At 47.1% G+C, this 13630-nt stretch overlaps 1 protein-coding gene across 1 annotated transcript; it reads right to left on the bottom strand.

Annotated features, from left to right (window-relative positions):
- Window positions 1–5297: 5297 nt before the first annotated feature.
- LOC123427214 (protein CHUP1, chloroplastic-like) lies at window positions 5298–10241 on the bottom strand. The gene is made up of 4 exons (XM_045111210.1): window positions 9225–10241; window positions 7959–8029; window positions 6642–7424; window positions 5298–6331 (listed from the first exon to the last, which is right to left on the bottom strand). Exons 1-4 carry the CDS (start codon window positions 9394–9396, stop codon window positions 5480–5482), a joined length of 1878 nt encoding a protein of 625 aa, XP_044967145.1. The 5' UTR covers window positions 9397–10241; the 3' UTR covers window positions 5298–5479.
- Window positions 10242–13630: the final 3389 nt, after the last annotated feature.

Below are 13630 nucleotides of genomic sequence, written 5' to 3'. Positions count from 1 at the left end.
CAGTAACTCGTTCACCCACCGTAATATTTGCTATCTTGAGAGAAGCCTCTAGTGAACACTATGGCCCCCGGGTCTACTTCACATCATATTTTCAGCCTTACACTTTTACTTCATTGCACTTTCCGCCTTCAGATCTCACTTTGCAATAAATCTTGAAGGGATTGACAACCCCTTTATAGCGTTGGGTGCAAGCTCGTTTGTGTTTGCGCAGGTACTCTGGACACTTGGCTTGATTCTCCTACTGGATTGATACCTTGGTTCTCAAACTAAGCGAAATACTTATTGCTACTGTGTTGCATCACCCTTTCCTCTTCAAGGGAAAACCAATGCAAGCTCGAGGTAGCACCTCCCTCCTTTTTTGTAACCCATTCCTGAGCTATTAGATTGATAAAGCCCTCTCTGTCGAACTATGCTAGTTCGAATGAGAAAACATTCTTCTTTCTAACATGGGTCGCATTCCCGGACTCAACAAGAAAAGGAGTATGGTATGATATGCCTCTCTTGTAGCTTTACCAAGGGAAACATTTGTTCTCATTTAATGTTGGCTAGCACTCGATCCAACTTTTCGTAAGTTGGATTCGGCAACGTGTTCGTACATGTGAACTGCCTGCCTGTTCCGTGTATCTCACTTAGATCCAGACTTCCAATAATGGTATTAAACATAAATGACCATCTGCCGTCCAAATTATCATTATTTTTCTCGTCTCTTCTTCGTATAATGTGGAAATCCCCTCCAACCAATATGAGAAGTCTTTCATCGCCACATACCCTTACTAGGACGGCTAGGAAATCTGACTTAAGTTTCAGTTGATCAGCTTTGTATATAGAAACAAGCGCCCATCAAAACCCATCGATTTTTAGAATACCCTGAACTTGACGGCAAAGTCCCCGAACACAACGTTCTGAACTTCGAGCGTCTCACACTTAACCCCAAGTAAAATCCCACCGGGCCTTCCTCTTGGGAGTAAGCAGTGCCAATCAAAGTCAACACCATGGGAAATAGTTCTTAGAAATTATTATGTGAAATTGTCCCTACCTGTCTTTAGTAGGGCAATATAGTCCAACTTATGCTCTACAAACGCTTCCACAATGAACCTTTCTTTAGCCGAGTATCTCACACCTCTGCTATTCCAAAAAAAATCCTTTCATTTGTCATTGTGAAATTTTTGTTTGAACCGTATTCTTGCACTTCTACGCACAGTAGATGCGGGATAAACCTTCCTTTTACATGCTCTTTTTGGCTTATCCTGCATCACTTCTTCGTCCATATAACCAAGATATGTGGTTGTTTTCGTTTCTGGTTGCAGAGGGGTATACGGCCCCTCTGAAACAGACTCCTCGTCCTCCTCATGTAACACAATGGTGGGCACTAAGTCCTCACACACGCAGTCAAGTGATCCCACCCCTAAAGCATTAATGTCATCATCATTGATTGGTTCTACAACCGCTATCTTACGTAACATTTCCAGAGCTCTATCTCCTTCTAAGTCCAACAGGTCATTTACTGATTTAGATATTTCTTTCTTGTTGTTTCCCAGTGAATATCCAGGTTCTTAGCATTGTGAATAATTTCATCATCAGAAAAATGTAGAATAGAACAACTCGTATTAACTGACATACCTGTCGTGGCCTTGATGTCACGAAGCTTGGCTGCCCTCATGGCGCACCCTATCTACATGTCATCAGCATCCGGTTGCGTGAATCTGGTGACTCACTCGTCTATCATCGGATGTCGGGTCTGGAATCCCGCCAAACGTGATGATGTTGCCTACGGTGGGCAAAACTGGGAGGTGGCCTCCTGTCGTGCGCCCATCTTGGCCCAACACCGTCGGGGCCTCCATGGTCGTCCTCGTCGGTGACTGCACCCTCATCATGCGCAGAATGTGAGGTGGCGCCGGCTATCCATGAGTAGTCGATGTCGGAGATTCCCCAGTAGTGGGGGTAACTACCTCCACCATGGCACCCCTGCCACTAGTCGAATGGATGGTAGGGGTCCAAACTGATGTCGATAGCCATGGGCTAGCGGGGGGAACCACGACCTCCTACCTCGTGTCCCCGGACCCCGAGCAGAGGTGTTCATGCCGATGCTCCTTGCTTGCGGCACATACGTGAAGTCCAGAGACGAGACGTTGCTGGTGAAGGGAGAGGTGACAGTGGTGGTAGCTTCTGCTCCACCGGATCCTCCGCCTTGGCCCTATCGCCCCAAAGACAACTGGGAGCAGACGATGATCCAAAAAGGGCCAAACCTTAGAGTGGTAATCGGAGTAGATGGTGGAGTGACCCTCTTGTCGACGCTAGCCTTTGTTGGCTTTGCAGAGTGGCCAACCGATCTCGTGTTGCCATCACGCTCACTCTGTTCCGCACCCTTGTCCCGGTTCCTATTACCATCACCGTCGTCCTATGTATCCATATTAGTATGTTGAGCCAACTCTTGAAAGAAAGTGTTGTCCTCCATACCATCATAGGTCCATCTCACCAGATCCGGAACATGCTCTATGCTCAGCACACTGACAAGCAGACGATCTATGCCCTGCGCGCGAGTGAAAGGCATATACACCTGCTCTGTCTTACCTATCAACGAGCACATAATCCAGGTCACAAAAAAGGTATTCAGTGGTGCATGTGGTGCCCCTGAAAATCTGACCCAAAGCTGAGGAAGTCGTGCCCCCTCCGGTTCCTTCTTAGTCCATGCATCGAACTCGAGAATACACGAGTTGTTAGGAACCCTGCTCATCCCAAAGTTTAGGAGACAAGCTAAATCCTCCTTGGTGGGAAAGTCCCCCATGTACACCTGATCATCGATTCTCACTTGAGCTCACTAGTAGCTAGGAGAAACTAAGTCCCACGGTTGCTGCACAATCTACTCCATCGCCATTGATCCACGTGTCACCTTCACTATAGAGTCGTGGACCTCTCAAAACTCGGTGCGGCCACGATGGTGTGCGGTGACTCAAAGAACATCAATGCGGGGCAACATACCCCATAGATCGTGACCATCGTTTTCGGTCCCACGAGAAGGGAGCACTCTCCCGAACCATGCTTCAGTTTGAGGCATAGATGACAAAGTTCCATCGAGCACTCAGCCACAAAATTTCTCGGTCCACCACAACGATCGGGAGTCATTTTTTATTTCTTACGTGCCCACTTCGTAGCTCTTTCACCCTCTGATTTATCATTTGCTCTATCACTAGTTGTGTCCCGCCCTGCACCCGTGTTCGGAGTCGACACATTCACCTTAGCGAGCACACAAACAACCCTCGGCGCCCTAGCAACCCCCACATCCTCCATTGTCAGAGGTATGAGATGAGGAGGGGGAGGGTCCCGACGCGGCGTGAGTCTCCACCGGTTCGGCAGCCTGGGCTCTGCACTGGGCCTTATACCTAGTGCCCGTAGAGCCCAGCGCTGTGTGGGTTGATCCTGGCCCATCTAGGCCTAGAATCTGGTTTGCACGTTGCGTTCGGTCATCTCGGATCACATCGATTAGGTCCCTCGCCGGTGCCAGGTGTACCGGTGACCGCCTCTTGTTCTTCCGGTTTTGCACAACCTTCCATGTATCGGGATTGAAGAAATCTAACAGAGTTAGTTTGGGTAGACTCACCTTGCGCAGATGACCCCGCCATGGTCGGGTCGTCGTTGCCGCCATTCTGCGACGAACGACTCATCGCGCCACATCGACCTTGTCCACCTCCTTCAATCACGGCCTCGTCGGATCCTCCTGCGGGATCACCGCATCCATCATCCTGGCGACAACGTCCTGAGAGTACTGCACCTAAAATGCCTCGCATATCACATCGGAGGGTGTCGCCGATGCTTTGTACGACTGCAACATGAGGGGAAGGTCGTCGTCGTCCTCATCATCATCGTCGGTGCCCTCTTCTAGGGCCCATAACCAACCGCCCACTCGCCGGTGACCGTGGGTCACCTCGCCCATCGCCTCCTGCACTCGTAGATAGATGCTTCAATGGTTCTCAACGCTAAAGGACCACGTTAGTAGAAGGTCGCGGGACCGCTTGAGAAAAGCTATCGGTCGCTGGAGAAGAGCAACGCTCGAATCGAGAGGGGAAGCCTCGCCCACAAAGGGAATGCGCAGGCGCGCAAGGAAGCTCACAGCCGCCGCCATCCGCCAAGAGGGCTTAGACCGCCGACATCCGCTGGAACCGCGAGGAAGGAGTAGGCATAGGGAAGAGCTGGCAGCGGTGGCAGGTTAGGGTTCCACCCAATCCGCTGCAGGAGCGACGGGCGCATGAGTCGGGATAAATGAGGGGATTTGGGGAAAGAAGAAAGAAGGAGAGGGAGAGGCTTCCACATGAGGTCTAGCTCTATTGGGACTAATCCTTATAACACTAATCTCTTTAATTATAAAGAGCCCACATTTAATTGAGGTCTTCAATTAGAATTAAGTCATCCGATTTTGATCGGATCCATAATTTCTTAAACCTATGTTATTTAATTTTTTATACTATATATCATGCTTTCAAATTTTAAAGCCTCACAACTAATTGAGCTATTCAATTTCGAATTGGATCATTTGATTTTGACCGGGTCAACAATTTGTCAAGCTCTATCATAATTTTTTTTAGTTCAATATGTTCCTTAATTTTGAAGCTCTTTCATTCAATTGAGGCATTCAATGTTGGATTTGGTTTACGATTTTAACCGGACCAACGATTTTTTAAATCAATCATGAGTAGCATCAATATAGTACATGCAAGCACCGACACAAAAATTTCCCCACATAAATATAGGTTGATTAACGGATAAAATAGAATCACACCACAAAAGGCCCATCAAATCACCGCACTATAAATAAAAATAAAACACACTCTATCATCTCCCCCACCCGTCAACTAAATATAAGGGGTATTAGTTTTTTGAAAAGTCATCTTTTTTAACCTTGACCAAGTTCACAGCAAAAATATCAACATTCAAAATATTAAACAAAATAAGTATGAAAATTCATTTCATGATGAATCTAATAATAACGATATGGATTTTAATATATTTCTCTACAAATTTGATCAAATTTAAAAGGTTTGACTTTTTAAAAAAGTAATGCACCTTATATTTTAAAATATAGTGATTTTTTTATGAAACCCAATAACAACTACGGTGCAGCAAAGCGCGCCTAACCCTTCTAGTAAAGTTGATTTATGATGTGCTAGGATCAGTTTATCATCATCTACCAAGAACAGCAGAACAGCAATTAATGTATATATTTGATAATTACCTGCGACATTTTCCAAGAAGAACAAAAATAGTTTGCAAATAAGGATGATGAAGAAGCACAAGCAGCCAAATGAATGTAAAGGTCATTGCACTATACTATTATACATGATTGTACATTTCACACAGAATGAAGTCTTGGATACTTCATTCCAGTAACATCTCCTATCACTTCACCATCAGGATCTCGCAAAAATATAAGTACATCCAGACAGATGGTTAGCATCACATGACTCCTAGCTACTGGTTTTATCAGTTAGCTGAAGGATAATGTCCTTCTCGATGACATAGAACCTGTCCTTGATGTAATCAGTGCCTCCGCGAATTTGTGGATCTCAACATCTTCTGGTATTGTGGCTTCACCACTATCAAACTGAGAACCATGTTCACTGAATCTTTCGGATCCGAAAGTTGCATTCTTTTTTACCCCATGATGCTGGTTTCTTCCATCTCCTGCTTCTGTGCTAGGATGGCTATATCTCTGGCTGCCAAAAGAAGGCCTACCGCAGCTGCGGTCATCATGTTGCTGATTGGCAGATACAGCTCCTTCTGTCAAGAAGGAAGAATAGCTACCATGCGACTCTCTTCCAGTGAAGTCATCAAAGGAACAGCTCGAAATAGACACTCTCCTCTCCAAAGTAGGGAACTTGTTCTTTTCCTTGTCTTTTCCCAGTACTAATTTCCGTAGCTTAGAGAAAAACCTTTTCTTCTCCTTCTTCTTCGGGTTTGTGTGCTTTGTCATTGATGACATATCGATCGATGTGTCATCAGGTTCGCCACTTGATGATGCCCTTGAAGAAGCGTACTCTGAGCCAAATTCTATAGAGCTTAAACTTCTCTCGTCCGCACCAACATTGGCGTACTCCATTATCAATTGCTTGGCCGTCTGTTCAGATTTAGGGCTTAGGGTGTTGCTTAGATCCCGTGCTGTAGTTTGTGCCCCAGAAGTCCCCTTGTTCTTCAGCTCATGCCGCAGGCAAGCATTGATCCATTTAAGATATACCAGCTCCTCAACATCTGCAAACCTGTCAGTCCGCAGTTGTTCAACCTCTTTTGACAACTTATCATTTTCTTGCTTCAACCCATCAACTTCTTCCGATGCTTTTACCTGCAATCAGTTTTACTTGCTTAATTCCTGACAGAGCAACAAATGATCAATAACACAATGCACTTCAAATTAGCACACACCGAAGCAATAGATCTGTGGAAAAAAATTATGCAGTTTCTGTTTGACAGAACAAGTGTCAAAATATCATTTTCTATTTAGGAATACCTCCTACATTTGACGATTCATTTTCGCACATTAAGTGTTAGTTCAGTATGGCTGTATACATCTATTGATGCAGAGGCCGGGGTAATCCTCCTTTTCTAAGAAAAAAGTGTTAGTTCAGTGCATCCCAGGAACAGTCAAGATTTACCTCCATGCTATTGTGGGACTTGGGTACAGGCGGTAGGCGTGTGAGCTCCAATCGCCTAATAAGGTGTGAATTCTCCTGCTGCAGCCTTGAATTCGCAGCTCTAAGCTCTCTTGCCTCATTTTCCAATTCCTCTAGCCTCTTTAATTTCTTCTCAGCCTCACCATCAACTTCTCTCTCAATAATCTCCTGGCACTGAAAAGAATCAACTATGTTCTGAAGGGAAGCGATTTTCTCCTTTGCTTGTTCCGCGTCCAGTCTCAGCTTCCTTTTCAACAGCTTGCATTTTGATTTTGTTATCTCAAGCTCGGAAGTTAACTTTGAGCTTTCAGACAACTGTGTTTGTAACCTATGATTTTCAGATTGCAAGGATTCGATCTTCAAGGAGTATAGCTTTGACTCGACATTGTTTATTTTCAGTTGGTTCTCAAGCTCCCTAACTGCAGCACCTTGCTCCTGCAAACCATACAACTCCAAAAGTTGTATCTCGAGGGTCTTTTCCCTTTCTTGCAGAGATCTAACCAAATCTCTAAGCTTGAAAATTTCATGCTCATTAGATGCATCTTCCCTTACTCTCGCTGCAGGTGAGCTTGCGATATTGCCTATGTCTCCGCCAAATTCTTCCATAATCAGTTCATTGAATTCTGGAAGGAGAAATCCGTCATCATCATCATCAATGTTTCTGCATTTCGGGGGAAGTGACACCGAGGCAGTGGTGGTGGTCGTTGTAGTGGTAGTGGTTGTGTGCACAGAGTTCCCACTGATTATTTTTGCCTTGGCGTCCTCCTGCACAAAGCACAAACATAAATGAAAGTTTAGAAATGAACATGGCATTTTTCCTTCAACTGATTGAAGAAGGATAATACATGCAATAGTTAATTTGAGGATAAGTTCTATTTTGTCAGAACGATAGTGGAAGATGAACTACCAGCAACAGGTTCGTAGGAAACAAAAGGTCATGCTTTAAATACAGTTTAAGATTCATGTGTTACGGTAACACATTAAGGAAAGGGATATTAAATGTGTAGCCTAACTCCGAAAGCATCACACTTTATGTCTTTACCATCTTTCAACGAGTCCATGTTTTGCCTTGCCTAATGCTTACCATTCGGACTTTTTTGCAACCTTTAATATATATTAATAATCTAGAAAAGAATTATATTCCCTGAAAAAAGGTTAAAAGACCAAATCTAAGAATTCTAAGTATTTATTTCTGATCATAATAATTTATAAATACTCAGCATGACCATTCTCTGCTAATCTATTAGCTCATCCTTCTTAGATTACAGCAATGATGCCTATGCACAAACAGATTCTTACATTCTTGAGGATCCTTAGCTCATCCTTGAGGCCTCCACCACCACCCTTAATGCCGCGGGCATCATCCGGTTCTACAAACACATCAAAACAATATATAAATCAATATGCATCAGTTTTGAGCCTGTTTTACTTATTTATAAGTGGTTAAACAAATCTATGAAAAGAAGAGGTAGAGCTGTTGTTGATTGCTCGAAAGGGAAAAAACCTCAATCTTGCATAACCGAAAACATAACTGACGCATAAGGCTGGTTGTAATGGGAGTATGATAGGTAGTACTTTCTCCGTTCTTAAATATAAGTCTTTTTAAAGATTCCACTCCGGACTACATACTGAACAAAATGAGTGAATCTACACTCTAAAATACGTCTATATACATTTATATGTAGTCCATAGTGAAATCTCTTAAAAGACTTATATTTAGAAACAGAGAAAGTATCATCCATGTCAATTAAGCAACTTTGATGAGGTGACATAAAATTAAGTGAAGAAAGTGATGGTCTTACTAGCAATTTCTATTTGTTCTGTTTTTATCCTCCCTCTAAGGCCCGGTTAGCATTAAATTTGGTTTAGCTCGCTTCGTATAAAACTCGCGTCCACATGCATTTCTTCTTAAATGTGATGCATGCCTTTTCTAATTGGATAGTGAGAAACCATTTTGCATGGCTTTTTAATGACTGCTTTAAAAAGATGATTAATTATGATGTACACTTTCTATACCTAAATAATTGTAATTATGAAAAACTAGACTAATTTTTCTCAACTATAATTATTTAGATAGGAGGAGTGATTGGCTAAAAAATATGAAAGTACTACTACCTCTGTTACAGTTTAGAAGGCACGCACGTGTACCTAGGTCGTCGGTTTGACTTATATAAAATCTATTGTTTAATATAAAAATTAAATCATTAGAAAATAGAATATCTAAAGTTTTTATATATTTTTGTAATATATGTTTATCATTAAGTTGGTCAAATTGACGACCTAGATACACGTGCTGGACTTATAAACTGAGATGAAGGGAGTAACATCTTTTGCCCAATCATCTCATGCCTTGATCGTAGAGCTCTTCCTAGCAAGCCCAACACACCGAAGGTAGTATCATATGAATGATACTATATCATATTAAATGATGTAATATCATGTGTCATGACAATAAATAAACTGTTCTATAGTACTAATAGTATACGATACCGGATTACAACCTGCCTAATCAATCTTAGAAACAAAGTGCAAGCAGAACATGCATGTGGTCATATGGTTTGGTACCTGAAGCAGGAGGGAGCAGGAGGTACCGGGGCCGAGACCGGCGCTGCCACCGCAGCCGCGAGAAGAAGAGCCCAGCGACGGAGAGCGTGATGGCAGCGCCCACCCTGAGGAAAAGAAGAGGCAGGTCCCTCCGGCTACCGCCGCCGCCGCTACAATCACCTGCCTTGGGCATCTCCCTTTACCTTGACCTACCTTGCCAAGAACATCTGAATCCTCCCGCATGCGAAACGGCAGACACAAGGGGAACCCAATCAGCGGCTCCGCTCAAGTGTCCTAGGATCGCCAAGAAGGCGGCGAACAAATTTCTAATTTTGTTGACCAGAACTTCAAATTTTGAGCTCTAGACCCCAAGATTGATGCGAGGAGGGGCTGTAACTTGCAGAAATCGCATCAAGAAACACGGCGAGCTCCAGCCCCCTGCACCTTTGCCAGCCATACCTCCATGGCCTGAATGGAGCAGACCAGGAGGAGGGGTGCAGCCAAACCCAGCCGAACAGCCGAACCGGGCTGCGATTCGCTCCCCGGTAACCTCCAATTTGGCCAAGGAGGAACTATAATTAGGGTGGCAGGCTCCGGCTTTAGCTCGTAGCCAACGGAAACCGCCGAGAAAGCGAAACGAGCGAGGAGGAACAAGAAGCCAACAAAATTAGCTCCCTCTCAAAGTGGCTCGGCCCGTCTGTTCCGTTTCTGTTGTCTTGGCTTGTTCTTGTTCCTCCCAAGGCAAGACAAATTCCGATTCCGAACGCCAACGCCGGAACATGTCTCTGTCTTTGTAGCGTGGCGCTCGTGTCCGTCGAGCAGCGGGTGCTGCCTTTCTTTTATTCGGATTCCGTCGTTTTCTCGCCGGTTCTTTCACGAATCGCAAATTCGCCAGTCCTTCGCTGGTACTGCTACTGCTAGTACTCCACTTCCGTGGCGAAATTTCAGTCTCAGCTTGCTCGTGGAGTAATTGTAAATTGGGAGGGCGGCCGTTGGCGGGACGGTGGCTGTGAACCGATTGATGGCAGAAAGAAACGTGGAGCGTGCTGGACTCTTTCGTGATTTCTTCACGCCACCTTGAAGGAGCTCGTGGTGCTGCCAACGAGGCATGCTCTGTTGTTTGTTGGAACGGCTGGTTCACGCGAGGAACACGATCCCCGTGGTTGTAAAACATCTCCAACGCGGCTAATTAAGACCATCTACCATCATAGTTGACTAATCTGGGACCCTATATGTTCGTGGGTGTGTCCGCAAGTTGTGACCGAACAAACCTTATTTTTCCCTGTCCACGATCGCAGTCTTCATATGTCTGCATCCAGATCCATACAAAGTATACTTAGATAGAACATGGCAACATAAAAATATAAAGCACAGTCGGGCATAAATCAATATAACACCCAAAAGACATAGTTCAACATCCCACACAAAAGACACGGTTCATGTTGGGCATACTTCATCGAACACAATTTATCGCCGGATATATTTATTAGATACAAACTAATTAAGCTCGAGGAGGCGGGGAGGCGGAGATCACTGATGGGGTCATAGTCCTAGGGTAGGGTCATAGGCCTGCCCTGTAGGTCCTACCCAAGGACTACCCCTCATAAGGGACAAGGCCCTTAGTCAGTTCCGACTGAACTAAGGAGTTCCCTTCATCCAGTCGGTAGCACATTCTCGATCATCCAGTCGGAGATTAGCATTCGGAGTTTATCAAACTAACCGACTGGATTCCACTCTGTGCATCGTAACCCCCTGGGGGGAAACGGTCATACGTTTCCATGCGCCTTTATTAGCATTTAAGACGTACGTTATCTGTAACGTAGGCATTTATTCGTCACTACTCCACCCCTGTGCACCAAACCGTTGTGGAGGGCAGTGCACTCTATATAAGCCAGCCTCCCCCACTGGTGCAGGGGTTAGCAACTCATTGTATTCCATATTCCACTCGACAACAAGCTCCCAGAGCACTGAGACGTAGGGCTATTACCTCCACCGTAGAGGGGCCTGAACTCATACAACCTCGCCGTAGCTAAGGCTCTGCCCATCCTTTTCGTATCCTCCATATCTACTGTCAGACTTATACCCACGACAGTTGGCGCCCACCGTGGGGCAGGCGTCTAAGCGACTTCCGGCGAGTTTGTGACTACATCATTTCGTCATGTCGTCCGGTGGAGATTCGAGCATGGGTCACGAGATCTTCTTCGGTGCTCTCTCCTTCATCGTCGACGATTCGGCGTGGCTTCGGGACGCTCCTCTCGACGTCGAGGCGCTTCCCTGCCGCGGGGCTACGCACTTCCGTGCCGGCGCCCGCGGCATTCTTCTTCTCCAGCAGTCGGCTCCGGTGTCGACCTACACCGCCGTCATGCGCCGCAACAAGCGGTCCCGCCGTCCGCGGCTCCAGCGTTGGGTGCAACACGCCCAGGCGCGCCAGAACGCTTCTTCACAAGTGGCGGTCCTAGAGTCGGTTGTGGTTTGCCCCGCCGTCCCAGCGCTCGGACTCGGTTCCGACTGAGTTTCCTTCCGAGTACGCGGGTCGCGGGCCTGCAGCAGAAGTACACATGGCCAACTCCCATGAAGATCCCCGTCAAGTTGGCCGGAGCGAGCACGAGATCGGCGAAACATCCGACGCGCGTCGTCCGCCTCGCCGTTCTGCCAGTCGGCACACTCGGCGGAGCAACGTGGAGTTGTTCCGCACACCCATCCACAACTTGGCTGCGGCTGCCAAGATAGCCGATTCCCTTCAGCCGACTGATTCAGAGGCTGGTAGGGGCATCGAGCAAATCCGCGCCCTGTTGCACACGGCGCAACAACAAAATTCGGAGGTCTCCCAGTCGCACAACAGGATCCACAATAGTTTTGTTCATGCGAATACGCATCGGTCAGTTCACAGCCCTGGTTCTCATCAGCGACACAGGGGAGGCAACCGTTCCATAAATCCCGAAGATCGTCGCCGTTCACGCACCCCTCCGCGGGGTGGGCCCTACGGACCCCGACATCATGATGATCGGCGTTCAGTCGGTGATACTTACGACCCAAGGCCCGACGCGAGAGGGTATATCGCCCAGCGGAGGGTCGACAGGGGCCAAGCCCACCGCGATGGTTACGATATTGACCGTCCGAGTGGAAGCAGAACCATCGTTTCTGGTCCCGAGTGTTTCAGTTGAGCCATCCGTTCGGCTGACATCCCTCCCAACTTTCGATTGGCGACGGGAATCAGCAAGTTTACAGGAGAGTCCAAGCCAGAAACGTGGCTGGATGATTACCGAGTGGCAGTCCAGATCGGAGGAGGGGACGACCACGTCGCCATGAAGCACCTCTCTCTGATGCTCGACGGCTCGGCGCGAGCGTGGCTGAACCAGTTGGCCCCCTCAAGCATCTACAACTGGGCAGATCTGGCCTGAGTGTTCATCAGGACCTTCGAAGGGATATGCAAGCGCCCTGCTCGTCTCGTGGAACTCCAGCATTGCGTCCAAAAGCAGAATGAGCCCCTGCGTGACTTCATTCAGCGTTGGACAACACTCTACCACACAGTGGAGAATGTCACAGAGCATCAAGCAGTCTGCGCTTTCAAGGCAGGCGTGCGGTACAGGGATCTGTACCTAAAGTTTGACCGAACAGGCGACATCTCCATGAGCAAGATGATGGAGATAGCAGCACGCTATGCAAATGGAAAAGAAGAGGACCGCATCCGAAGCGGCAAGCACAAAACAGTCGCCGATGGAGATGGGAGTAACACTCGGAAGCGGAAGCAGAAAGCTCCTTCCACTCTGCAGGCAGAAGCCGCAGCTGTAACCAATGCCAAGTTCAAGGGCAAAGGGAAGGCTCAGTTCACCCCCAAGAAGAAGCAGTTCAATAATCCCATCCTGGACCAGCCATGTCCGATTCATACGAAGATGGATGAAGAGGGCAACCCCATATATCCGAAGCATACCACTCGACAGTGTCGCCTTCTAATCCAGGGGTTCGGCGAAGGGCAACCGAGTGAAAAGGACAATGAACAGGATGAGGAGGATAAGGAGGGTCCGTTCCCCCAAGTCCATGCAACACTGATGATTTTTGCTGACGTTGAGAGCAAGAGTCGACTGAAGCTGGTGAACAGGGAGGTGAACATGGCCACCCCTACCAACCCCAAGTTCCTCAAATGGTCTCAGACTGCGATCACCTTTGACCAGTCAGATCATCCAGCACACGTACCCACCCCAGGGAGACAGGCTCTGGTCGTCGACCCGGTGGTGGAGGGAGGCCGACTGCGCAAAGTCCTCATGGACGGCGGCAGTGGCTTGAATATCATGTACGCCGACACTCTCAAGGGGATGGGCATTCCGATGTCCAAACTCAGCGAGAGCAGCATGCAGTTCCATGGAGTCGTCCCTGGACGAAAGGCCAAGTCACTCGGCCAGATCGCGTTGGATGTCGTTTCCGGCTCC

The sequence above is a fragment of the Hordeum vulgare genome, chromosome 1H, assembly GCF_904849725.1.
Source record: "Hordeum vulgare subsp. vulgare chromosome 1H, MorexV3_pseudomolecules_assembly, whole genome shotgun sequence".
NCBI lineage: Eukaryota > Viridiplantae > Streptophyta > Magnoliopsida > Poales > Poaceae > Hordeum > Hordeum vulgare.
Note: the sequence above shows the minus strand (reverse complement) of the source record. Positions and strands in the feature narration are given on the sequence as shown.

Coding starts and splice junctions, on each gene's coding strand:
- LOC123427214 (XM_045111210.1), bottom strand. CDS start 9,396: ATGCCCAAGGCAGGTGATTGTAGCGGCGGCGGCGGTAGCCGGAGGGAC. Junction 8,030..9,224: donor CCTGCTCCCTCCTGCTTCAG/GTACCAAACCAT, acceptor ATGTGTTTGTAG/AACCGGATGATGCCCGCGGC. Junction 7,425..7,958: donor AGCTAAGGATCCTCAAGAAT/GTAAGAATCTGT, acceptor TGCTTTGTGCAG/GAGGACGCCAAGGCAAAAAT.